Source organism: Acanthochromis polyacanthus, chromosome 6 (assembly GCF_021347895.1).
Source record: "Acanthochromis polyacanthus isolate Apoly-LR-REF ecotype Palm Island chromosome 6, KAUST_Apoly_ChrSc, whole genome shotgun sequence".
Classification (NCBI taxonomy): domain Eukaryota; kingdom Metazoa; phylum Chordata; class Actinopteri; family Pomacentridae; genus Acanthochromis; species Acanthochromis polyacanthus.
The window spans coordinates 26,260,725-26,288,197 of NC_067118.1; the positions used below are offsets into that span (position 1 = coordinate 26,260,725).

Genomic DNA, 27,473 nt, shown 5'->3' on the forward strand with positions numbered 1-27,473 from the left:
GAGATGTAGACTTTATTGTCTCCATCTTCTGTCTGTTTCATTTTCTGCTTCAGTCCTCGTTTGACCATGGGGTCAAACAGATGAAATATGTCTTCCCCTGTCATTGCTAACTAGCTAGAAGTAAGGAAGGAAAAAGTGTGTGTGCATGCATGTGTGTGTGTGCGAGTGTGTGTGTGTGTGTGTGTGTGTGCGCGCTTCACCAGACAAGCACAACAAAGACAGTTGAAAAAGTACATTCCATGGGCGTAGATGTGTTGCAGGAAATCCCACTCCCATTCCCAAAGGATCTAAATAGAAACACACACACACACACACACACACACACACACACACACACACACACACACACACACACACACACACACACACACACACACACACACACACACACACACACACACACACACACACACACACACACACACACACACAAGTAAATATAGAAAGAAAACAGACAGACAGAGATAGACACAACACACAAAACAGCTTTATTGGTTAGGTGCGAAACATGCATCTCTGAACCCTAAAATTTTATAGCGTTTTCTGATATTTGAGTAGATTCTTCCAGTTCGTGCATCCTGTACAAAAATCAGCTCGGCTCATAGATCTCTTTATGTATTTATTTCGTGCATTCTCAGGAGTCAGTAGCAAATTTGACTGTTAAGTTTTACACCCGGCACACATGTACATGCAGGGCATCTGGGTTCTCAATAGAGGGCAGCATTTATTTTCAAAATACCAGACTGACATGTGAAAAGAACTTCACGCAACATTACTGAAGAGTTCAAGGAGTCAACAGCCTAATTTTGGTCTCTTCTGTGACATTCTGACTTCTGTGACTGATGATTATAGCTGCATGATGTTCCCTGAACATGAAACAAGGTCACCCAAACCTGCAGCCCAGTTAATGAGCTTTGATTTAAATCCCAGGGCACAAAGCAATTACAATCCATGAATTTTCTGGTTTTCTATAATCAGTCCTGAGATTATCTCCACCCACTGAAGATGAACCTTTGAGAAAACCATCGGCTGCGTTAGTGTATTTTGTATTCGGTACAAAACAAACAGAAATCCCCTGAAACAGTCCCATTTTTCATAATGATTTGAAGTTGTGCTCAGAAGACATTCAAAACAGTCGCTTTGACAGATACTATCAAACACGCTGTTGCAATATGCCCTTCCTTATCAGCTGAACTATTGTGTTTATTTTCCCCGAGGAGGTCATAAGAAGCAAAACTGGATTCCTTCATTGTGAACATTCTTAACTTGGCATCACAGAGCTCCCGTGAGGCATTTGGAAAAGACAGAGAAGGACACAGTATAGCCAGAGCACTACTTTTAGTATGGTTTGATCTGACTGCGTGCCTACTTTTAACACTGGCTTTTGGGTGAGCTGCAACTGGAGCATCCTCATGACTCCACAGAGGACTATACGTGGTAAGAAGTTGTTATTGTTTTATTTTCTGCACGATTGCAGTAAATATGGATCAGAGTACCTTTCATAAGATTGGGATAATTAGCCATCTGTTGTGTAACTGAAATGAAGAAAGGCTCATTCATTCACTCAGCACACACTAATGGAGTGAGGCTCAAAGAAAAAAGCAGTAATGTCTAAAGCAGAGGTGAGCAACAGGTGCTGGACTTTTAATGATAACATGCACAAGAGACTGTTTTAATACACTGCCCATCTACAACTTTCCATCTTGAGGAACGACCCAACCAAAGCAAGGAAAGCAGAGCAGAATAGTTGTTCTTGTCAGTGTGTGTCTTGTGGAAAACCTTGGCAAACTCACTCAGACACAGAGGTCAGTACAGGAAGGGCAGCCCTGCACTGGAACAATAGCTGGGATTTAAACAATTCTTGCGTAATGTTTCCAGCCTGCAGGACACAGTTGACTGTGATCCAGTTATAACTGGCGGTGCATGAGAAATTAAGTTAAATAGAGGGGTCCCTTGTCCTTGTTTAATAGTCGGTGTATCTACATCAGTTTGTTTTGCTTTAAGTTACTGATAAGAGAAAAAACATGACATAAATTTGATTACATAAATGAATGCTGTTTATTCTATGTTTCACACAGATACTGTTCAAGCCATCTTCTCTATGGAAAACTTGGTCAAATCCATCTTTTCTCCACCAAGACGGTGTACACCAGAGATGGAGGGAGTAAGTCATCTGCATTTATAAAACGATACAATGGCACCATAGCTCTGAACCACAGGTAATAGGTCTGGACTGCAGACACAGAAAACCCTGAGACCACCCAAAGATTGTGAAATGCATTCACTCTGCAGTGCACCTGTCAGGAGTTTTACGATTCCATAAACCAGTAATGAGTGTGTAACAGCTAAACATCTGTGAAAAGGATGAACACCTGCGATCGGACTGAGGACTGGACAAAAGTACTGCTGAGAGACCTCAAGTGCTGTTTTCAACCTAAATTGCTTTCTGCCCTTGAAGCAGTTTATCTGTGCCTACAGGCTTGCTTGAGCCAGACAGCTGGACAGCCTGATAAGTGTGTATGCAGAGTTGTATTGCTTATGTAGGCTGTTCTGTACAAACTAGATCGTACAGTTCCTGCTGTAGAACATTATGCCTCTTTTAATGAACCCATAATTAATCCCTAACCCCGTCCTATGAACCTACAGTGCCAGGTAAACAGGTAGTGTACAATCCTGGGAGCCTGTTGAGAGTGTTTGTGGGGAATTGAAATTATTTTTATCACAGGGGTGAACTTTAGGCTGTTTTTCCACAAATACATAAAGTATTAAATCCAAATATTTTTTTAGGTCAAACTTTATCACCTTTGAATGCTACATCTACCATCTGTCAAGGAGCCTGTGGACGCTTGCCTATTCACTAATTTAGGGTACCTATTCTCACAAATCAATTAAATGCATATTTGCAAGAACAAATATCAAATTTATTGATTTAGATTGACCTTTTAAGTTGCAAGCATTATGTTGATGAGTTGTATTGACATAATTATGTTGATAACTGCATCAACTTAATAATGTTTGCGACTCCAATTTCTGTTGATGTGTTAAAAAGTAAATTCAAGTTGTAGTAACTTAAAATGGCACTTAGAAAGTGCATAAATTGTTTGCTAAATGTGCCAGGGGTGTTGTGCTATTTATTTGAATTTCCATGATGATCCCAAAATGAAAAACCTAAGATATATGAGCATTTTAACTTTTAAAAAAAGGTGTTTATCCTGCTAATTATTCAAGAAGTGGTCATTAAAAACGCCTTGGATTGTTAAGGAAGGGCTGATTCTCCTAACTCAATAGTTGAACACCATTTAATTTGAAGTTGTCTGAACTCAAAAAGGTTAGTTCAAACTGTGAATTTAAATGTTTGTGTTGAGCCCAAACGTGTTATTCGGACGTGTGTCTGTCTGTCTGTGTGAAGGCTGTCCACATACACGGTGCAAGCCAGTGTCAAGACTAATAAATCCAGTATCGGTAATGAAGTAGTAAAAACGTCAAAAGAAGCTCTTAAGCAGTTCCTTGCCAAAGCCAAAGTGCGCACACACGCAGCTGAGCAACAAAGTGCGCCTGTGCTGGGAGGGATGACTGAACATGACACAGTCGGTCCTCACTGAGCCTCACACAGCCTCAGAGTTCGGATGTAGGGACCGTATTCACGATCCTGTCTGGATTTAGGGGACAACATGCGGAGTCCAGAGCTGGCAGTGGGGCTGAGCCGAGTCGTGGTTGTGCAGCAATGAGCGGGTTACGGATCGACGCAGACAAAAATGCCCGGAGTTACCGAGTCCGTGCGCAGATCTTCTGACTGGGAAACTTGTTTGTCGGTTGTTTTGATCTGAGGCAAGATGCATCTTTTTCGGAGTCACAATTACCAAGTGTTCCCGGACCGGTACTCATGGGAGACGCCGACCATACGGGGCATCAGCTGGGTATGCTGCTTTATGTTTATTTACTGAGGAGAAATACCTGCCGGTGTTGTGTGGTGGTGCCACATACAGATCACGAGCAGATAGGAGGAGATTTAAATGATGATAATAATGATCATCATTCACCACTGTCGTTCCTGTTTCTCTTTAAAGAAAGGAGATTATCTATGTAGCTCACAAAAGTGGCAGGTCTTGGGCTTTAACACAAGCCCTCCAGGATGTCACTTGCTTCCTGTCAGTGTCTTAAACTAATCTGAATTCACTACTACAGAGGCTGTTCAGCTTCTAAAAGACTATAATCATAATTTACTCTGCAATTGGGTGTCTAGTAAATGCCTGACACATTGAGGCTTAATAGTCCTAAAAGCCCCAGATTTTGTTAAAGAGACAAGCACCCAGCATACAAGGAAATGCACTGAAATGCATTTTGTGCTGAAAAAGAGCAAAGTTGTGGGGAAAGTAAAAGGAACAGCATTTGTCAGAGGCAAGGTAAAGTGTGCCAATGTGGAAAACAGCTTTAGTTGTCTCTCTCCACTTCCTGTCACTAGTGGTGAAAAGTAGACAACTGCATTTAAAAAAAGTACTGTAGCTAAGAACAGTTTGAGGTTTTTGACTTTTACTTTTATACCTCTACAACGAATGTCACAGAAAAATACTGTGCAATTTACTACACTGTTTAGGGTAAACTGGGGTTAGACCATCTTAAGAAAAAGTTAAGTTTTCTACACCAGAAGTATGCTCAAGTGAATTAATGTAGAGCAAAACTGGATCAAAATGGCCTACAACTTTTTTTTTATAAAACAAAATGTAAATTCCTTTTAAAGGGTTAGCTCAGGGTTGGTCATTTTTTCCTATCTCAACTTGTTACTTATGAATAATGTCAGCTTTATTTTTAATCAGTCATTAATATTTAAAGTCCTGACATAAATATAATGTCACATCACGAATCACCAGGGAGCCGAGAGTTCCATTTAGCTTGCTAGCACCACAGTAAGCTAATTTAGCAACATTATTAGCTGAAAAGTCAGCTAGTTAGCCATTTAAACATATATAAGAATACATGTTCTGCTGCTGGTTAGCTTTTATGGCACTGTATTATATGACAGTGTGCATAATTTAACAGAAATCTAACACTAGCAGGACTAAAATATTGAAAATCATTGCTGTCAATGTCAAGCTTCTTACCTCGTATCATGGAGGTGTCTTATATTACTAAAAAGGATTTGTTGTTTTGTGTTCAGATTTTCTGAACAATATTCCATATGACTCTTATGTTAGTACGATGTTAATTCTTTAAAAACACAGAATTATTTTGTTCTTTAAAATTCTTACATCAACATAACTCAAAACCACTTAATGGTTTCAGTGCTATTTTATCATTAGGAAGACCACTATCGTCCAAAAAATGCTAGAAATGAACAGCAAATGTCACTAGTGGTCAGGAGGGAATATATGTGGTTTACTCCACACATTTGTGTCACAGTTACTTGCTCCAAAATTTAGATTTTTGCATTCAAACATATAAAGACCTAATAAAAGACATGTTTTATTCATGAGCCTGCATCACAGTATATACAAGTGTAGGTGAAATGAGTTGTCCGTACATCAGTCAGTCCACAGGCAATAAATCTGACATGTTGATAAATGGAAGTGGATTTTTTTGCAGAAATGCTACAAAAATACTCCAGTTTCATGATTGCAGCCTCTGTAATGCAACATTTCCTCTGTTATTTTAATAGTTTGAGTAGTTGTTTGTAAGGTTTTGAGCTTAAGCACAACCAACATTGTGATGGTGCAACTTTAGACTGACATTTCCCACCGTTTTCTGAATTTTTATCCTCTAAACAATCAATCACTTAATCAGCGTGTTGATGCTTCATGAAAGTAGTCAGAAGTTGTGGCCCAGGACACCATAGTTAAACATTAGCTCCCCCTTAACCAGCCAGAGCAGTAACATGCTGCTTAAACATAAATACATAAGTCTAAAAATATTCAGTAACATTTAATAGTCACAGGAGACTTTTTCCTGCATAAAGTATTTTTTTCTGATTATACCTGCTTTACTAAAATAACATTTTTAATGCAGGGGCTTTACTTTTCATGGAGTGTCATTGTGTAGTATTGGTGCCTCTCATCTCCACTCGGGCACAGTTTTGGTCCCCCAAAACAGCACTTTACAGATATTTCAAGACTGATTCCAAGTTGACTAGAGCAGATTTTTCTATTGTGTTACCAGCTCAGGACGCAGGAAGGTAACAAAGCGCAAAGTTTTTTTTTCTTCCTTATTAAACTCAGGTTATAAATAGTGTATTGTTTATTGTTCACCTCCCCTGCAACACCCCAGCTCAGTTTACAGAAGAGTTTGTAGAAGAATGTGCAAAGGGAAGGTTTTTTGTTCCCCAGGCCACAGGAAGACACATATTACTGCTGAAACTCATTGGTTCTAAATTTACTTGACGTTTAGGAATCACTGGGTCAAAGACAACAGTAAATCTCAAGAGACTGTATCCTGAATGTCCTGTAGTAGTCCATGTAGTTCAGGTTGAATGCATGCTAAATCTTCCTAATCATAAAATGAATGAATGCACTTCATACACATGATTTTCTTTTCTGTGGGGAACATTGTTTGTATTGCACTGTATACCGAGACGCTTCCTTTTGTAACTGCACACTACATATCGTGCTTGGTGTTGCTTAACCTCTTACCATTTACCCACCAACACATGGGCTGAGTGAAAATGCTGCTGCTTTATTTTTAATGGCATCAGCCCTGATTATACGTTATTTGAAAGCGCAAAGCCTCATGATTCTAACGGTGTAAACAAACGGATACCATTACCACAGCTATAGTAGCAGCAGCAGCAGTTCCTACTTTGTAACTGAATCATGTACACAGCAAAACTGTAGCTGCTTACCTTTTTTGTCATTTATAAGGGTAAAAACATGTTGAGCAGCACAAGATTTTCACTGTACGAGTCCAACAGACAAAATCGTTTCAAGCTTTTAGTCTTTTTTTGAACAAAATTGATGGAGAATGTTAAGGAGTTGCAGTTCATTTTTCCCTGAAGGGTGTCCAGTGTCTCTGTTCATTGTGGTGTGTTATCAGCAGTACGTCCAATTAAACAGGCCCTGAGGCATAAGATGATTCCTTGTCTGTGCACGAGGCAGATAACTCCAACAGAAGCAAAGCTGAGCTCATTTTATTGTCATCATTAGGAGATGCCAGGGCAGCATCCCTCCTGTCCTTCTTGCTTTTGCAAGCAATACTGACACACGGAGACAAAGAAAAACAAAACTCCTCGCATACTTAAAGATTCCTCACTGTGTCTGTCTACAGACCTGGTTACTCTGCATTCTTTGTTATATTGTCACTTCAGTTGAGTCATATCTGCTAAAACTTTATAGAGTCAATCAATTATCCTTCAATTAGGAATAAACTCCTGACTGATGACAGGTTGATGTTTCTTTAGTCCCACGCAGACTTAAAGTGGCAGCTAATGAATTTTTTCAAGTTAAAGAATTGGCAGTCTGCTGTTCAGGTTATGATCATGTGATGTAGTTGGCTGTGCAGCAGGTCAGGCAGAACATGCCACAAAGTCTGTCTGCAGGAGTGGAGACACAGATGTGTATCAGTGATGTGACAACTTTATCACAACTTCCTGATCAATACAGCTACTACTGTATGTGTGAGGGTCAGCTGTGTCATGTGATTACTTTGCATATTTTAGATGTTTTTACAAGCAGTTCATGCAATCCACCAGCACTGCACAAAGACAGAAACCCGTGTAATATACTGGTGCCCATATATCATCTAGTAAAACTGTTATCCTTGCAGCATGAGAAATATGAGGAAAATTGAAATGTGGCATCTATAAATCAGTTTTCCTTCATTTTTTGGGGCCCAGACACAACACTGAGTTCTCCTAATCTGCCAGATCTGGTGAGAAATATTTAATCATAACTGCCTTGCAAAGGCCTTTATAGGGCTATGATTTAAATTCACTGAAAGCACTTATCTTGGGAATGCAGGAACACAACAGTAGCTACACGATGGTAATAAAAACATAAAAACCAAGCAACAAAAAGGAAGTCCAACTTCGGCCAAAGTGCAGACGTAGGAATGTTGAATATTTGTACGTGGTCGGAGATGTAAGTTGTGGATGATCTGATTGCAAGTAAGTACAAGAGTCTCCAAATAACGTGCGATTAATCCAACAGTAGGTATCTGCGGTGGCGGCAGCACTTTTTTTCTTTAGTAATCTGGATTTTCAAAAGCCTTTTCATAAGAAAGGATAGTTCGTAGTTCAGAGCAACTGTTTCACTTAACAAAACGTGAGGCAACAGGCCGTGTACTTTCTGTGTTCTCTTTCCACCCACTTCATTACACTCACTTGATGCCCACCCACATCATAGTGGAGACAATGGTAACACATCACAGATTCAGATAATGTGTTTGTTTTGACCTTCATCCAATGAAAAGAAAATAATTATTCTTTCTATCTAGACGGTCCAGCTTGGTTCTGTTTATTTGGTGCAACCACTGCAAGATTATCATCATCGACCAGTTCAGCTAGTTTCTGTGGAATACAGTTCCAAAGCAATTTATCTGCTTTATTTCAGAGGGTTTTTGATATGGAGAAATGACTCAGTGGGAATAAAGTCTCTCTTTTTGTTTCTTCTAGACTCCACTGCCAGAGGCCCTGAATTCAAAGGACACTATGAAGCAGGTGTGTATGCCAGAAATGCTTTGCTACATCACCTCCCCACAGCCAAAAGTAATCCAGTGTTCTCCCTGGTGTTTTTAAACTCTTGCTGAACATAAGGAGAGCAGCAATGTCAGAGAGCTTTATGTCTAAAACAGGTGCCTGCTGTAATCTGCCGAAATATAACTTTATTAGAAACTTTGCAAAAGTGCATAATCAGGTTCGTAAACATCGATCACGCTTCTCTTCATGTCCGTCACTCTGACCACACACTGACACTCGTTGGCAAAGCCTTTGGAAGTTTTCTCTTTCCTGGTGGCTCTAAGCTGTACTGACCTCTGCTATTATCAAAAGTTGCAGTGCTTGCATCCTTTCAAACTGCTGAACTTGTTCATCTGTTGTTATAATATCCTGCATTACTACTCAAGCGAGTCTTAAAAAAACACATTCCTAGCAGGGTCAAGCAGTCATAAGGAGTCTAAAGGGCACTCCAAGGCCCACAGTTAATTGACCCTCCCCACCCTCCTGAGCCCTACCTCACCCAGTCCAGGCCCCTCGTGCTGCTTTATCTCAGCGTCTTCAACTGCATGGCAAGGAGAGAGCTTTAAAACACTGATAACATGGTTTGACATGGAAAGTGTCTCCTGTTTAGGTTCAGTGGTCTCCCTCTGATGGGGGAGGTAGAGAGCAGGAGAGAACTTGTAACTCAGAAGTAATCATTGTCTGTGAATTTTTTTTTTTTTTTTTTGTGCGCTGAAACGACACGATGGGGGAAGGGAGTAACTGAGTCTGCAGGAGGCAGGTGTTGCTAACCTCTTGGAGCTTTGTGTTGTTGCTTAGCAAGTGCTGGCTCCCAGTCGTAAAAGTCACTAATGAGCATCATACATTATGATAGCACTGTACAAGATAGATTGTTTTTAATAAGCTACTGTAAGTCAGTACAGCAAAGTAGAATTCAACATTGAAACAAAGCTTAAATGGTTACTGGCATTGATCACAGTTAAAAAAAAAAAAACTTTTTATGTCGCATGAAGTACTAAAAGGTTCATACTTTCTGTTTGTAAAACATATTGCATACTTTTCACATGTCTTTGCCTGGTGTGGCTATAAGTTGAACACATGCTATAGATTGTGTACTGTAAATTTTTGTTCTTAAAGCAACTTTCCCACGCACATCACATAGGTTCACATAAAGTTCTGTTCTGATGCAACTGGAAGGATCTGACTTTTGATGCCAAAAGACCTTATCACAGGTTTGGAAATTTCTCCTCTCTAGTGGTATGTTACAGGATGGAAGTGCTGCCCGCAGAAGTGTGGTTTTGTGTTAAAGCAAAAGGGAAAAAAGTCAGTCCATAGAGCTGCATTAAGCTGCTTCCCATAAAACATCGCCCACCAAGGTCACAGACAGAGTAAGAAACAAAGAGATGTCTCATCTACAGAGGAGACACACAGTGGATAACTGCACTCATCATCATCATTTCATGCCTTTTTCTTGCCGATGAAAAAGACATGAAATTGCTGCACCCTTTAAAAGCAGTTTCATCCAGGATCAAATAAAAGTTAAAGAGGATATGACTGAAAAGATAACAGACATGTATTCTTCCTAGTGACTCTGCTGAAGCATCTGTCCTGCTGAACAGTTTATGAGCAAACTATAGAACAGCTGCTTTGGCTTTTGCATAAGAAAAGTTGGGTGTAGTAATTTAGGACCATAGATAAAGATTATATATGTTTGACAATTTTAGTGTTCTCCAATACAAAATTGAGTAGTACATCTTGCGTCATAAGACATTTTTCAAATATAGGCTGTAGACTGTAAAATGGGTTCAGCAGCAGAATGCACCCCACTCATAAAACAGGTTATAGCTGGCTGTCCAAACCCTACAGATGGTCCATACATCAGTGCTGGTTGCTGCACAGTGTGTGTTGTGGCCTGCTGTACTTTGTGTCATTGACTGGTGCACCTGTGAGAAACATGTTTGCTCTGTAATTTGACTCACTTGGAGCTCTCACCTGTGGATTATAGCTCCTAGATAACCTGATTAGATGCCCTACATGGAGACAATCTACCACACAGACTCCAGCACAGGCAGCCTGCAGCAGAGTGAATTGCATAAACAGTCTATATTTTTCCATTTTCTGCATGTTTACATGATTGTCAGTTTCAGCAGCCAGGGGTTGACCTCGCAGTGAAATATGGCATCTGATATTGTTTTGCTAAGGACTGGCTTAGGTAATGGAAAATCACCTCATCAAGAAAATAGGTTTTGGAGCTGACATCCCTGAGAATGTGACTATAGGAGTCCCAGGGGGAAATGGGCCCCTGGGAATACTGGTGACCTCGAGACAGCATAACTCCAGCAGGGCACAGCAGACGCCACAGGGCACATTTACTCCACTGATGTCAGGTCTGGGAAGAGGCCAATGTGGGAATGATAGGTTGAAGTGTGTTTCTGTACAGTGTTACCCAGAGTAGTCATTTATAATTGGGCATTATTATTAACATCCTTACAATCATTTGTTTTGGCCACCATTGAGGTGAAAGAGCAATGGCTGTGCTGGCATCATCAAGCCCTGGGGTCATTAGAAAGTTTCAGCAGGCGTTTTTACATCCTGAGGGAGCTGCAGCAGATAAGAGGGTGCAAAGTGTTTGATTTCTGTCACTGGCCTCCTTAAACTCCACTCATCATCAAAGTACATGGGAAATGGTCATTGCTGGGCTATGTGTGCGCCTCTCAAGACCACCACCTTAGGCAAACAACAGCATCTTGGAGGGAATCCAAAGCACAAACAGGCGACAGCTTGAGTCACTCATGTGATCACAAGACACTCAGGAGGTGCTTGTGGGGAGTCGACGAGGGAGGAGCAACACTGCTGCCAGTCATTAAGAGAGTGAATATTGTTGAGCGGCAGTTTAATCCAAATTGTTTTTGAAATGCGAGCAGAGAATCAAGCGTGAAAAGGCCTGAAAATGGGACAGCCACATCACTGCGACAAACAAAGCGCATTCTTGTTACATAAGCTTTGCTTCTGCATCAGTGGCTGACAGGGTTTTGCTCCACTGTCTGCACCCTTTTTTGGCTTTAAAACTAACCTCAGTGAGTCGTGGCTTGTGCATGTGTGCTTGTATTACTCATGCTGTGGACACATAGCAGTCACATTTTTGGCCCTCACCTCAAATTAAGAAACACAAAGCATTACATTAATTGCTAAATTAAAGTAGGGGGACGTGCTGCTGTAGCATAAAGCTGCATTTAGGCTACATTTAGGTTTACAGTAAGTCTCTTAGGAATGAACGCAAGTCAGTGTTATGTCCTCTGAAGTGATGTAAACCTAACTCTCAGTGTGCGTGTGTGAGGGGCTGAGAATGAGGGGCGAAAGTATGAAGAAAGGTTCAAAGGAAGTACGTTGGGGGTGGCCAGAAAGTGAAAGTTTGTTGTCGCTGCGTGCCAGTCGGAGAGTTAGATGTAGAGGCTGGGAACTCAGTGAGGTGTGGGAGAACCATTTTTAACACATTCTCACCTCCCCACAAACCCACACACACATTAAATTCCAACGCCTACATAAACCTCCCCTCACGCTGCTGACGTACACGCCAACAGTGCCATCGCATGCAATCTCCAGACTGAGGTTAAATGCAGTGAAAACTGTCTCCCTCTCCTTCACTTACACGCAAACATTTGTCTGAACATTTGTTTCTTTTGCTGACTTCTGTTTGTCGCCATCACAGAAGTTGGCTAAGCAAGACCATCTGTGTTACCTAGAATAGAAATAGAAGAGAATAGAGTTGCTTTATTGTATTGCACAGTGTACAATGAAATTCAGAAGCAGTCCTGTTTGTGCGTTTACGCAGTTAGACAGCAGTTTAAAAAATAGTAGTAGAATTATAAATGTGCATATATAAACATAGTAAGATATTGTAAAAATAATAGGTTTAAGTGTAACCTATGAAAACAGTGAGATACCTTTTGTTATATGAATAGCTTATTTGTTGTATTAGCAACACTTTAGAAACAGCGGTTTTCTAACGGATGTTGCACTTATGGATATTGCACATCACTGTCATTTGCATGTAAACATATGTGCAGATTCAGTGTATGAATATAAGGGTTCATATACATATATTACAGATTGTGTACATGTAACAGTAACAGAGTGTAGTGCTGATGGCCACTCAGGTTCATACAGTTAGTGTCAGTGTCTGGCAGAGTTCAGTTCTCTTGTGTATCAAGAGAGAAAGCTATTTAATCGCTCTAGAGGGAACACAACACAAAATGTGACAGTATTGATTAAGCTGCTTAACCTTCTGTCTTCTCTGTTTATTCAGTTTCTTTCAGATCGTGTTGTGAAGGCAGCAAGATCAGTATACAGTGTCATGATCGAGAAGAACCCTGGTCTGATCCGAGACAGAAAGTATCACCTCAAAACATACAGGTACGTACACTGGTGCTATTATTTTCTCTCATCTCAAAATGTGACGGTGTCTACAAACTAAATACACTGATGTGTTCAATTTCTCTCACAGACAGTGTTGCTCTGGTAAGGAACTCGTTGACTGGTTGATGAAACAAAACGAATGTCTCCAATCCAGAAGTCAGGCAGTTGGAATGTGGCAGGTCTTGGTGGATGAAGGAATCCTTGTTCATGGTAAGAAGTGAAGAGTAAAATTCTGAAGAACTGAGTGAAGGGAAGGACACATTAACATACCAGTCATCCTGTTTTGGATGAAGATTGTGGAATAATTTCATCAATAAATCCTGTCATATTTAGAATTTATAATATATTCTGATGTTAACGTCTTCAGCAGCACTCAAGCATTTCCCAGAAGTTCTTGAATAGCTTGAAATCTGGTGACTGAGTCCGTTATAGCAAATGTTTTACAATGTGTTCTCACTCGGTCGAGTGTTCACTAACCACTTATGGTGTTTGGATGAGACACCGTCCTCCTGGAAGAGACCACTCCAATCAGGCCAGAAATACTTAAGCATCAAATGAAGGGAGTCACTCAGAAAGCATTTGCACTTATTTCCATGCATCTGCTCAGTGTGGATTTTAATAAAGCTCCTCCATGAAAACCAAATTCTTCCAAAGGTCAAAGTTACTCATTTACTTTGTTTATTTCTAAACAAATTTCTGCATCTTTTAGTTAAATAGCTTAACTAGTTTCATGTAATCACTCTATCTCCATATTCTTACATTCATATCTCTGTGTTTTTTTCTTTTCTGTGTTCTGTCTAAATCAAGTGAAACATGAGCTGAACTTCCATGACAAAGACACCCAGTTCTACCGCTTCCAGAACTCTGAGTTTGGCCTGAACCACATAACGAACGAGAGGGAGTCAGAGGACGAGCTCCAGGAGGGTTTATCACTGCTGTCTCAGCTGGGTCCTGATGCTCTGCTCACGATGATTCTACGCAAATGGTCAGTATGTTTAACGATTACAAAATGATTGCTCATGAAAACCTGTTGCGTTTGTAGCATTATGAGATTTTTGTAATGTGTGACAGCCACATTAGGTTCATAAAATACTCCTAAAGAAACCAGTACAAATGGATATTATCATTATTGATCATCAGTTGCTTGTATGCCTGCTTACACCATTTTCCCTTAACGTCTGTTGTATTCAGCCCCAGTCAGAGGAGTGCTGAGGACCTGGAGGTCATCTATGAGGAGCTTCTCCACGTCAAAGCTGCTGCTCACCTCTCCACCTCTGTCAGTCCCTGTTTTCTCGTGACATCAAAAAGCATCTAACAGAGAATTTTCATGTGATAGTAGCATGTTTTAGAATTTTTTGATGGCACACATTTTTGGTGAAATTCAGAAGTTTATTTTGCTAAAGATATCTGATTTGAGAGCTCCATTTGAGTCTGTTTTCTAAGTTGTTATTCTCCCTGCAGATACAGAATTAACCAGAAAAATCTTACCATTTTATGCTAAATGAAAGATGTAATCCATACATCTGAAACGTAACAGTTCCCATCAAATTCTGTTGTTTTTTTTTTTTGTCAAAATAATTAGTTTGCATTGCCAGAAAATCAACCAAGCCTTATATCCATTTAGCTGTGTTTCTTAAAATACTTTGAGATCAAACAACCACAGAATAGAAGTCATCAATGCAGTTCAGTCTTATTTCTTGCCCTGTTGTGCCTGTAGGTGCGTAAGGAGCTGGCAGCAGTGCTGGTCTTTGAATCACATGCCAAGGCCGGAACAGTCTGTGAGTGCGACAGTTTTGCTGACGTTTGAGCCTGGTAGAGAGTCTTACCACAAAAACACACACACAGTTTTATTGTGTAGCCTGAACAACACTAAAGTCCTCTACAGGCATTTCTTTTCATGATTTGCAAAAATTTTTTAAAACTTAGCACAACACACCTTTCTTATGACACCTCATGTTATGACTGCTATGCCATTTTCATGTCAGTATGAAAGTTGTACAGTTCAGTGACATATTAAAGGAAAAAACAGCACTAAGGTGTCTTAATCCGGTGCTAGGCCACCATGTGCTGCCAAAATAGCTTCAATATCCCCTGGCATTGATTCTCCAAGTCTCTGGACTCAACTGGAGCAACACTATTCTTCCAAAACGTATTCCCTCATTTGGTGTTTTGATGATGGTGGCTGAAAGCACTAATGCAGTGGAAAATCTCCACTCGGAGTTCAGTTAAGTTGAGATCTGGTGAGTGCAAAAGCTATAGCATATGTTTGACAGCATTTTCATGGCTGTCGTTTTCATCCTGGAAGAGATCACTCCCATCAGTACAGAAATACTTCTTCACAGGATAAAGTGATCACCCAGAACAAAGATGGACAAATAGACCCCAACAATCAGATCACTACTGAGTTCAGGTTTTCTTTTGATTTGTCACCGTCTGTACGTAATAAAGTAAGGAAGGAAGGTGCCCTTTAAGTGTGATCATCATTGCTATTATCGTGTAAAATTCAGATGTTGGCGTTATCTTTCTTTCTTGTGATGTAGTGTTCAGTCAGGGGGATAAAGGAACCTCCTGGTACATCATCTGGAAAGGCTCTGTAAATGTGATCACACATGGAAAGGTAAATCTATACACCGGTTCCAATAAACAAATAAATCTCATTAATTGTCGCTGATAAAATGCTTTGCAATTCGCTGTGAGTATAATTTATTGTTGAAAGCACTGTGTACACAGGGTCTGGTGACAACACTGCATGAGGGTGAGGACTTTGGGCAGCTTGCTTTGCTGAATGATGCACCTCGTGCAGCCACCATCATCTTGAGGGAAGACAACTGCCATTTTCTCCGTGTTGATAAACAGGACTTCATCCGGATCCTCAAGGTTTGTCTGATTAACTCATTACTACACATGTATCAATGTAGCTTCACGAATATACATTCTATATATACTATACACCAATCAGGAATAACATTATGACCACTGATGGGTGAAGTGGATAACAGTAATTATGTCTTCATCATGGCACCTGTTAGTGGGTTCGATATATTAGGCAGCACTTGAACATTTTGCCCTCAAAGTTAATGTGTTAGAAGCAGTAAAAATGGATGTGTCTGTGACTGAGTTTGACAAGGGCCAAACTGTGATGGCTAGACAACTGGGTTAGAGCATCTTCAAAATTGCAGTTCTTGTGGGGTGATCCCGGTCTGCAGTGGTCAGTATCTATCTAGTATCTAAGTTGGTGGACGCATTGTGGTGCTTTGGGCAATGTTCTGCTGGAAACCTTGGATCCTGCCATCCATGTGGATGTTACTTGTACCACCTACCTAAGCATTGTTGCCGACCATTTACACCCTTTCATTCTTTGATGGAAACGACGAGTTTGAGGTGTTGACCTCCAAATTCCCCAGAGCTCAATCCAATCGAGCATCTATGGGACATGCTGGACAAACAAGTCCAATCCATGGAGGCCCCACCTTACAATTTACAGGATTTAAAGGATCTGCTGCTAATATCTTGGTGACAGTGGAGTCCATGCCTCCATGGGTCATGTCTGTTTTGGCAGCAAACTGGGGACCAACATCATGTGCGGCAGGTGGTTATAATGTTATGTCTGATCGGTGTGTACTGAAATAGATTTTTAACTGGTTTGTCATCCATTTGTGTCCTTCAGGATGTAGAGGCTAACACAGTGCGACTGGAGGAACATGGGAAGACTGTGCTGGTGCTGGAGAAGAGCGCAGACTCGGCCTGTCAGGGAGGAGCAGGAAACAACAGCAAGTGAGAAACTTTGACGCAACTTACCTCAACAAGCAGGTTGACAATCATTGTAACACTTCACCTGGGTGTGGGCAGATACTGAGCCGTGCCAAAAAGACAAACACTGCCATTATCATAACACAAAGAGGGACACTGCCATTCATAAATCTTTTTGTCAGATGTAGGTAAGGTCCTGGTAATATCATGTTATCTGACATTCAGGAAAGAAATGAACTTTACCCAAGTCTTGTTGAATGACTTGTTATCGGTCTTGAAGCATTTTAGCAAACATGAAGGTGAATTCAATTGCTGACCTCTTATTTACGTCATAGTTAATTAGTTTTATTCAGCTTCTCCCTTTACTTGCACATCCACACGCGGTGCAACTATCTTCTCTTGTTCAAAGCAAGATTTTCAGTCTGAAGAACCCCATAAGTAGTACATTTTCGGGCCCAATGAGACCACCTGAGGAGCCCTTAAATGCTCTTATAAAGAAGTTGCAATATAGATATGTTATGTGCTAGAAGGCCGGGCATTGTTTAAAAAAAAAAAAAAAAAAAAAAAAAGAACCATAAACTTTGATCTTAAACAGACAGAATATTGCTGTCCACTCCGCTGTGATATACAATACTCCCAACCTGCCAAGTGCTGTAAACACAGTTTGCTGGTGGACAAACTATGCAATAATTATGTCAAGGGCCTTTTTCTGCTTCTTCTTTTCTGGTGAAACTATCAGTCAACGCTGACGCAAACCGATAACACGAGTATATCTAGTACGACAGTTCTCATCATTTATTGGTTCATTTAACAGTGACACTAGCACATGTTGACTGTGTTTAGTGCTAATTTAGCATTTATTAGCATGCAAATACACTAAAATTCACTATTTGGTGGAGCTGTTAACAACTCATAGAAATCTGAAATGTGAGCCCGACCACACACTGCTCTTTGTGAACCAACAAGTTGGAAACCACTGGTTTCATATTTAACTATGTGTTGTCTTTTTAAAGCCTGCATGGTGTGCTGTGCAAACTCTTTAAAAGTAACTAGTAACCAAAGCTGTCATGTAAATGTAGTGAAATAAAATAAATACAATATTTTCCCCCCCGAGATGTAGTGGAGTGGAAAGTAGCATAATATGGAAACACGTGAAGTGCAAGTACCTCAAGATTGTACCAAAGTATGTTGTTTGATGAAGTGTTGTTAGTAGCTTTCCACCACTGCTGACAGAATCACTAACAAAATTGTAGACTTACTTTTATAAATATGTAGTAGCTAGACAAATGTGACATAGTCACCCTGTATGATTATCAGATACCTAATTAGGTTAGTCCATGTCAATTTGGACAGAATTCAGGAAATATGTCGCTGCACCGTCTCAGATTTACTCATTTGCTATTTGGGGCTCAGAACTAAGTTCTGTAAAATATTTTGTTTGAATTCTGAGAATTTCATATGTTGTCAGAGCTGAGAGGTTTGGTATTTCCGTCCTAAACCATCTTAACAAGAAGCCATTTTAAAAGTTCAATTTCTCCAAAAACTTGGCCTTTGCTGGATCCCTTTAATCACTCGGATCTGCTGGAAACAATTTTGTCTGTGTCCTCATCAAATATAATTTGCTGTGGGAATTTCTGGAGATAGTGAACCCTTAAATTGGTTTCCAAGTTAATGTTTGTTTCTTTGTATGTGCGTGTGTGCATGTGCGCGCGCGTGTGTGTGTGTGTGTGTGTGTGGGGGGGGGGGTTGTTAAGACAATGAAGCAACATTGCTTTCTTAAATGACACAGACTGACCCACACAATATGTGCATCAGAACAAAGATGATACAAAGTTATGAAGAATTTCCATGTTCTTGTCATGCTCTGTGCAGGTACACAGTTATGTCTGGAACACCTGAGAAAATCCTGGAACACCTACTGGAAACAATAAAGCTGGACTCAAATGGAAATGATGCTATAGGTGGGAGTCTGCACTCATGTTCTCATTTTTTCCTTGTTTGCTTGTGAATGATTCGGGATGTGCAGTTGTGATGTTTTCCTCCTCCAGACTCCTGTGTGACTGACTTTCTGCTCACCCACAAAGTCTCCATGCCCTCCAGCCAGCTGTGTCCGGCACTACAGCACCAATATCCTGTCATGGTTGTTAATGCTGATAAGAGTGATGGTGATGCCGACAATAAGGATAATTTTGCTTACGATTATGATGATATCTGCTATTTAAAAAGCAGTGTAATTGTAATGTAACATAATTTTATTCTCTGTCATAGAATTCATTAATTTGTTTAACTTGGATTCGAGAGCAAAGACAACTCCTCAACCTAATTCAATTCCCCATGCCCATCTTTATCAGCATGTCTTACTACTTAGTCTCAGTTTATCTCAGGTCTCAAACCCTCCCTTCCCACAGCTCTTTTCCTTGGCATCCTCTTTCCTCTTTCATTAAAGGAGCCATGACACAACAAATCAAAGGTCCTTGAGACATGCCCACTCTCTGAGTCTTGCTCCCAGGGTTCCTCCACACATTAAGATCCTCTTCCATCTCCACATTCGACTCCCTTTCTCTCTGCCCCTTGGCTCTTCTTATTCCCTCCCCTTTAAAAGGCTTCCTCAGAGAGGATCCAGGCAATTCTTGGATTTGTTGGCTTTCATTAACATCAAACATTAGCTGTATAGTACCCAGATGAAACTCTAATTAATAAGGCTTCGGAGTCCTGGCCTTTAAACTAGTTTATATAAATTTTGTCAGATTTTTAATCTAAATTATGACACACGTTAATTATACTGTAGGATCTTAACCCGACGGTTTAAACTTATTTAGTTACTTTTGGAACGGAAATCATAATCTTTTTTTACTGAAAATCACTTTCTTGCAACAGCTGTTGTCCTAAATATGCTATTTGAAAATGTTTACTTGATGTTTGAATTTTTGAAATTATTTTTCTAAATTAAAATTTGTTCGGAAAGCATTTCATAACATAATTTTCAAAAGGGTTATACAAATTAAGTTAGTATTATTAGTAGTAATATTTAACACCTTTCATCCCTTTACCCCTTTCACTCCTCTCCATTTCCCTGCATCCTGGCAATTAATAAATCATTTCTCGTGTGTTATGCAGTAGTCTTTGTTAGTGAATAGTTTGTTAGTAATGTTTTTTTTGATAAACCCTTAACTATCATTGCACCTATCGGGCAGAGCTCTCTGAAGGCTCAGAGCAGGAGAAGGCTGCCTACATCCTAAACATCAAGCAGAAAGTAGTGAAGCTGATTGGCCAGTGGGTGGCACTGTTTGGCCTTCTGCTGAAAGAAGACCCTATTGCTTTAGACTTTCTGGAGGTGAGATCGCACTTTGTGCTTTGTGTATCAGAATATTTTCATTGAAATTTGAAAATATTAAATTCGTGAGGTGAATCAGTTATTACATTCATCCTGTTTAATTTTAATTGTTGGGCTAAAACAGAGGCTAAAGAAGGAGGTGGCAGCTGATTACCGTCTGTCCAGCGTCCTGAAGGAACAATTCAGGGAAAGGAGGAGAACAAAAGTGTAAATATTATCTGATAAAATTTTCTATTTCTACCCAATTCTCAATTTATAAATCTTATGCCATTCTATCTAACACTGTCTGTCACCTTTTAATACCTTGGCAGGTTGGAAAATGGATATCAATCAATGAGCAGGGTAAGCTTCTCATAGTTGTTGTTTTTGCAGGGAAATGTTTTGAGATGATGGTTTTAATGTCATTCTGCTGTCATTTGTCAGTTTAATGTCACTGACTTGCCGAGTCACTCTGATACTGTTGACAGAACCAGCCGTTTGATTGGTTTGCAAACTGTGAGGAACCAGTTGGGAGGTTACAGCCAATCAGAGCTCAGGATAAAGGTGAGTCTCGGGCACGAAAACTAGCACATCTAATCAGTCACTTAAATCAGTGATACTATGCAGCTTATCTTTGAATCTATATCACAACAATATGTCACAACGTTAGCTCATGCTCACCGTCTTTGGAGGCCATTTGTGAGTAAGACATCATTACTCATTAATCATCAAATCAGCATATCTTGACAGTTTGGCTTCTGTCCTTTCTTGACGCAGTGTTGTATGAGATCTTCAGACCAGACAACAAACCTCTCACTCTGATGCTCCCGGTGAACATGTCTGTGGAGGATGTAATGGCAGCAATCGTCAAACCTGGTGGTGATCACGTCCTGGTCAAAATGAACTCCGCAGGAGGTGGGACTCTTAGTAATTTCTAGATGTGCTCAGCAGATATTTTTCATTCAAACTGCCAGGTCCTGTGAAATTGCTAGAATAAAGCATTCAGAGATAATTATTAATTCAATTTCCCATTTAGCCAAAGTCTTATACATTTTCTACTGCTGGGTCATTCCATAAAAAAGCAATCAGTCTGTCCCGCCTGAACCCTAATAATATATTCAGAGTTATAGGCTCTTGAAGTACAAAGAAGTGGGTTGAAATTTTGCACTTATGCATAAATTATGGCAGTATTAGAAAACGGTTTTAGCACTGAAGGGATCATGGCTGGCGGATGAGCCTGATATTGCAATGTAGATTTTTAAAAACCCTTTCATATTCTGTGACGTTTTGACCTACACGGTGAGAGGATGCTTGCTTGTTTACCTAAAATGCACTTCTTAAAGTTTTATTCAGTGAATACCAGCAAACCGATCCACAGTATCAATGCTTGTTTCTATTGCTCTTTATCAAAGACAATAAAAAGGTGCAGTTTTGCTAATGAAAATGCGATATTTCCCAAGATACTGATGTTCAGAGTCGGTTGGTGAAAAATACTGATCACAAACAGCTGTGACAGCTGGAGTGGATGTGAAGTTGATTTGGGTGCAGTTTTTAACATGGCTCAGATGTGTTTTTCAGCGCTTAAAAGTTTGTGTCTATCTCCTGTACTTATGAAGATATGAGAGCTGAAAAATGCAGAAAATTTTAAGTAAAAAGCAGCAATTTAGTCCCAGACTTATGTACTTCTAATACCTCTAACTGCCAAAATAGTCATAGTATGAAGGTAAAATTGTGCATGGCTTCATTAAATATATTTAGTTACTTTACATAAAACAAAATCTGCTAAATCTGAGGGAGTTGGGTAGGAATTTTTTTCAGATTTGGGTCAGTTTAAATGGAATTAACTTTTTGATGCATCCCTATAAATGCACACAGAAAGAGCTCAGTTAAAGCTGGATGCTGCCGCCGTCTACACCGCTCTGGGACTCAACGAGAGACTTTTCATCTGCACAAGCAGCCAAGTGGAACAACTGGTGAGGAATAGGAGCCTTCTGTACCTTTTATACCATTTTTTGTTTGTTTTCCTGCAAACACCCTGAGACATCTCATTATGTTTATTGTGTATCGTGGGGCGTACAGTTTGGTTTGGTTTCAAGCAGCTTCCCTGCCCATAAGGAAAGCTGTCAAATGCACACCCAACATCTGCTCCCTGCTCATTTTCTCTCTCTCTCTCTGTTAATCCCTCTTGCTGCCTCCCAGGTGCCACTGAAGGAGCAGCAGGGCCCAGAGCGAGGAACCACTGACATCCTCGAGCAGATGAGCTCTAAAGACCTCGCCAATGAACTCACTAAATATGACTGGGAACTGTTCACTGCCATGCATGAGGTAACTGAACAGGTCTTTTACATCTGACCACAGCATTCTGCTACATATCAAAGGGGAAACAATGCCTGTTTACACATTAAAATACCTCTCCAAGGACACGTTCCAGTTGTCTGTCTTTACAAGGAAATATAAAAACAGAAACTGGCATTCTTACAACAAAGAACTGGATATCTCTTTGATGAAAATACATGAGTCATGCACCTTGGCACCTGTTATCTGATAGAACCGTCTTTGTCATCAGATAATCCACACAACTTCCTACATGCTTCACATGCTTCTAAAGCAGGTCTACCATTAAGTCACCTGTAAAATCTGTCCGTTCTTTGATTTCCAGATTTGTTTCTCCACATCATGTCAGTGGTTGTGAGTCACTGTCCCTGTCTCTCCAGGTGGAGCTGGTCTACTACATATTTGGGCGTCATAAATTCCCAGGCGCCATCACGGCTAACCTGGAGAGGTTTGTGCGTCGCTTCAATGAGGTGCAGTACTGGGTGGTGACTGAGCTGTGCCTCTGTGAAGACCTTGTGAAACGGGCCATTCTGCTCAAGAAGTTCATCAAGATCGCTTCAGTGTAAGAGTTAGACACATGAAGCCTAACTTAAATGTAGATCGGTCAGTTCACCACCACCACTGGTCCTGAAAGAAGCATCTCAACAACTATTGAATGGACTGCCAATAAATTAGGTGACCTTGGTGATCCATCAGCCTTTCTTCTAGCAGATCATAGTTTTCATTTATTCTGTAAAATACCTCACATGGATTGGCACTGACATGTATTTTTTTTCCAGATAATGAAAGTTAATTGACTCTTATTGATCCCAAGATGTTTTCTTTTTGAGCCACCATCATTTATGTTTTTTGTATGACTCATCAAGAGCTGAATGGATTGCCATGAAATTTGGGACAGACATTCATGCTCCTCACAGGATTAATTGTACCAACATTAATAACCCTTTGGATTTTCGTCTAGTCACATCATGTCATTTTTTAATTTTAATTACATTCACATCCCCCATGTCAATGCATGTCGTTTAGCATCAGTTAGCAAATGTTAGCATGATAATATGACTAAGGTGACTCATACGGTAAACATTACTATCCTGCCTAACATCATTTAATGTCAGTATATTAGCATTTAGTTCACAGGATGATTTCTAAACCCTGCACAATCCAACATCACTTCGACAACAGCACTGGCTCAGGCTGAAACCTGTTGTTCATAGCCGTGTTTTTTCTTTGTCCCAGATTAAAGGAGCAGAAGAATCTCAATTCATTTTTCGCGGTGATGTTTGGGTTAAGCAACAGTGCAGTGCAGAGGCTTTACAAGACCTGGGAGGTAAGAAACTGCTGAATGCAGCTGTGATGGTGATAATGAATGCATATTTTGGAAATAACTTGTGCAACTTTTTGCTTATCGATTCCAGAGAATTCCCAGCAAGACAAAAAGAATTTACTGTGCTTACGAGAGATTGATGGTAAGTTGCACTCTGTTCTCTCCTTTCCCAAACTCTGAATCTATTATTCTGCATGATAAGTTTTGTACTTCTTTTCACCGGAAGCCATCTCCTGTTATCTCCTGTGTGTTAACCTAAAGATTGATGAAAATACTGTGTCTCTGGTTGTTAGGATCCCTCACGCAACCACAGAGCCTACAGACTGGCTGTGGCTAAACTCGGTCCTCCGTACATCCCCTTCATGCCTCTCTTGCTTAAAGGTAACAAATACAAGCAGTCAAGCAATCATGAATCCACAGACATCTCTGACTAAATCTTCAGGCTACTAACCTATCAGCCTCTGACTTTATCCAGACATGACGTTCATCCATGAAGGAAACCCAAACTATGTAGACAAACTGGTCAACTTTGACAAAATGGTAAGACTGCCTTGATTGTTTTCTAAGTTAAATCTAAGTAAAACCTGAAGTTAAAATGTTTTTTCTTCCTGTCTTTGTAGCGAATGCTCGCGAAGACAGTGAAAATTGTACGTGGATGCAGAAGCCAACCTTATGGTAAGTGATCCATTTGAGGGTCAAACAGTCGCACATGCATGTCAAAGTCAATGATGCAGTCCCGTTTGTTCCTTTATATTTGTATATGTCATGTATAAAATCCTCTGTCTCCTCTGCAGTGCCTTCATCTCCACAGAGGGGTCTGGCTGATCGGATGTTTCTGGAAGGGCCTTCTACTCGCATATCAACGTGTAAGCTACAGTACATCTACAGCATCACTAAGTGGCATTTATTCATGAGGTTCTTGAATAATTACTTTTTCTGCAAAGTGCCTACAACACGTTTTATGTAGCCTTGACACTTATGATCACCAAAGCCGTATTACCTTTTCACAGTGTCAGATTTGCCACTACAAACACTTAACTGCAAAGCTTATCAATCACGTTGTCCTCACTGTCCTCCAGACTCCGACCACGCTCTTCCTCTGCGGAGTCCCAGCAACATCCGACACTACATTCAAAACCTGAAGGTGATGGACAACCAGCGCAAGCTAACGCAGCTATCAAGAACAATCGAATGCTAGGACGTCGACCTGCAACTGTACAAAGACTGCGAAACTGTAGCAAAATTGGAACCAGAGAAGAGACTGTAGCAGGCCACACTGGCCTGAATAAGATGAGCTTCTGGAAGAGTTGAATGTTGTGGAAATGTACTGTTATTGAAGGAGCTCAGACATTCACAGAGATTATTTCTGCGCAGCACGGTACTGTGAGTGAAGATGTGCAGTGGGCACGGTAATGACCTCCAGCGCTAATCCACAGAATTTGACTCTGTGTCCACAAATTCATTGGACAATTTTTATACAACAAGCCTTACGTCGCACTGGTATGGATACACTTGTAAGGATCCTCTCAGAAGGGCAATGTTACAACATGTACAGTATTGTTCTTTAATGTCAAAATTCATCATATATTTGGGTCATTCATCTCAGTTCATTACATTTTCAGAACAATTTCTGCTCAACCTTCTCTGATTTGCCTGAAATTCTAATAGCAGAAAATATATATATTTATAAAAGTACTTGTAACATTTTAGCCTGATATAGCAAATATTTTTCAAAACAAAATTTTTAAATTGCCTATTGTTCCACTTCTGGCACATTTTCTGTGCATTTTTTGTTATTTCTCATTATGTCACAGATGACATTCAGACATTGAGTAGGTCAAATAGTGATTACAGATGATTTCAAATATGTAAAAAATGTAACCCCTCATGAAACATCTGATCTTTCAGCAAACATTAACAAAAAAGTGACCATGCAGAAGTCTGCTAGTGATATTTTCTACACCAGATGTCGTTGCATGTCACAATACGATAAGAAAAAGCATATGGAATACTGTTTAATATGAAACACTTGGTCACAAAAATGAAGTTATTTTCTTTGAATTTTCATAACTGATTGAGCAGGGATGGCAAGTTGTATCACAAAAGCACAAAATATTTTGGTAGTTAGCCTGATCCAAGTAGAACAGAGTTCTGGAGTTTCAAAATCCATCCCTCCATCCATTATCTACAGGCTCAAGTGTATTCCAGCTGACTTAGGTGCGAAGGCAGGGGACACCCTGGACAGGTCGCCCGTCTATCTATGATTTAGAATCATCAACTAACCTCAGCATGACTTTAGACTGTGGGAGGAAGATGGAGTACCTGGTGAAAACGCACTGCACAGGGAGAACATGCAAACTCCACACAAACCGGGGAGTTTCAGAATGGTTCTTCAAATATAAATGAGAAAATGTTGTTTTTAAATACAAGCACATAAGCAATTAATTTTCAGTCACTTTGAACATCACATATTCAGCTCAGTGCATTGATTCTTAGAATAAAACATGCTGAAGGGGGGTTTTAAAAAGAAACTTATTTCGGAAAGTACTTGATACATCGGTCTAAAATTTACAGATACCATTTAAGTTCTGTTTCATAGTTTAGGATTTTTAAAAAGGTTTCAAGCAAATCAGATAGTCGAGAGTGACTGTGATGATATGAGATGAAAAATGACTCATTACATTTCGTATACACTTCTGTCTGTGGAAGACTCACACCAGTGATTCCAAAAAAGGGCCATAAGAACACATATTACACATCTGTGCCACAACTTATCACTTTAGGTCAGTTTATCGTGCACTAGTGTTTCACAATAAAACTAATATATTGTATCAGATCATTTTTGGTGGCAAGGTCACTGACTGACATGCATATAATTTCATACAACGTTGTTTTCTAAATAAATTATTTTCCCAGTTATGTGTAGTCAATGAATACGGAGCCCCTCTGGTGACATGGTAAAAAAAATAAATAAATTGTGGCCACAATTTAGCTATAACGTGCGCACGAAATACTAATTCGTGGCCACAAAACACTAATTTGTGGCCACGAATTAGGTACAACATGCACACGAAATACTAATACTATTAATATCATTCCTGAAGAGCTGGGTAAGCAAATCAATCGTCTCGACAACCTGCAATAATCTGTGTACGGCCTGTACCAACCTGACAGCCCTAAAGTGAGTGTCTTTTCTTAGCTGTTCTAGTCCATATCTTGTTATCCCGCATTTCGGCAGTTATTTATTTAGGCCTATGTTTAATACTTTGTTGCAACGGGTAGCCTATCTACTGGCGTGTCTCCCGATTTACAAACTTTTTATCATCATCCTGTTACCACACATTGTTTTGTTGTGCTAATATGTAGCTGTAAACTCCACGGGCGGATCCAGATTATTATCCCCCGCCTCCACGAAGTGGAAAAGCGGGATATAGGTTTGAAGGTGTCCCCACCATGAAGGGGACAGCTTTTCTCAGAAACTATTACAGCTAGGATTACGAAATTTAGTGTGTAGCTTCACACCATGGACACCTTGATCGAGTTCGGAAATGAGACCTGTGCGATAATATTTAACAGAGTTATGGCCCTTGATCACTATTTTGGATATAGACTCATACACATCACATGTGGAGGGGGATATTGATGACCATGTCGTCTTGTTTTTAGTGTGTGTCGCTTTTACAAAGTATTTTTCATGT

The 27,473-nt window shown here is 40.1% G+C and overlaps 1 protein-coding gene across 1 annotated transcript; it reads left to right on the forward strand.

The window, feature by feature from the left end:
- Positions 1 to 3,515: 3,515 nt before the first annotated feature.
- On the forward strand, positions 3,516 to 26,694 carry rapgef3 (Rap guanine nucleotide exchange factor (GEF) 3). The gene is made up of 27 exons (XM_022198132.2): positions 3,516 to 3,917; positions 8,597 to 8,641; positions 12,945 to 13,051; positions 13,143 to 13,264; positions 13,862 to 14,039; positions 14,246 to 14,330; positions 14,772 to 14,832; positions 15,595 to 15,671; positions 15,785 to 15,931; positions 16,722 to 16,828; positions 18,677 to 18,765; positions 18,853 to 18,931; positions 19,988 to 20,138; positions 20,263 to 20,345; positions 20,450 to 20,480; positions 20,606 to 20,681; positions 20,895 to 21,032; positions 21,993 to 22,090; positions 22,317 to 22,442; positions 22,832 to 23,013; positions 23,688 to 23,778; positions 23,867 to 23,917; positions 24,069 to 24,156; positions 24,251 to 24,315; positions 24,396 to 24,450; positions 24,570 to 24,641; positions 24,855 to 26,694. The coding sequence occupies exons 1-27, from the start codon at positions 3,834 to 3,836 to the stop codon at positions 24,971 to 24,973; spliced, it is 2,607 nt and encodes an 868-aa protein (XP_022053824.2). The 5' UTR covers positions 3,516 to 3,833; the 3' UTR covers positions 24,974 to 26,694.
- Positions 26,695 to 27,473: the final 779 nt, after the last annotated feature.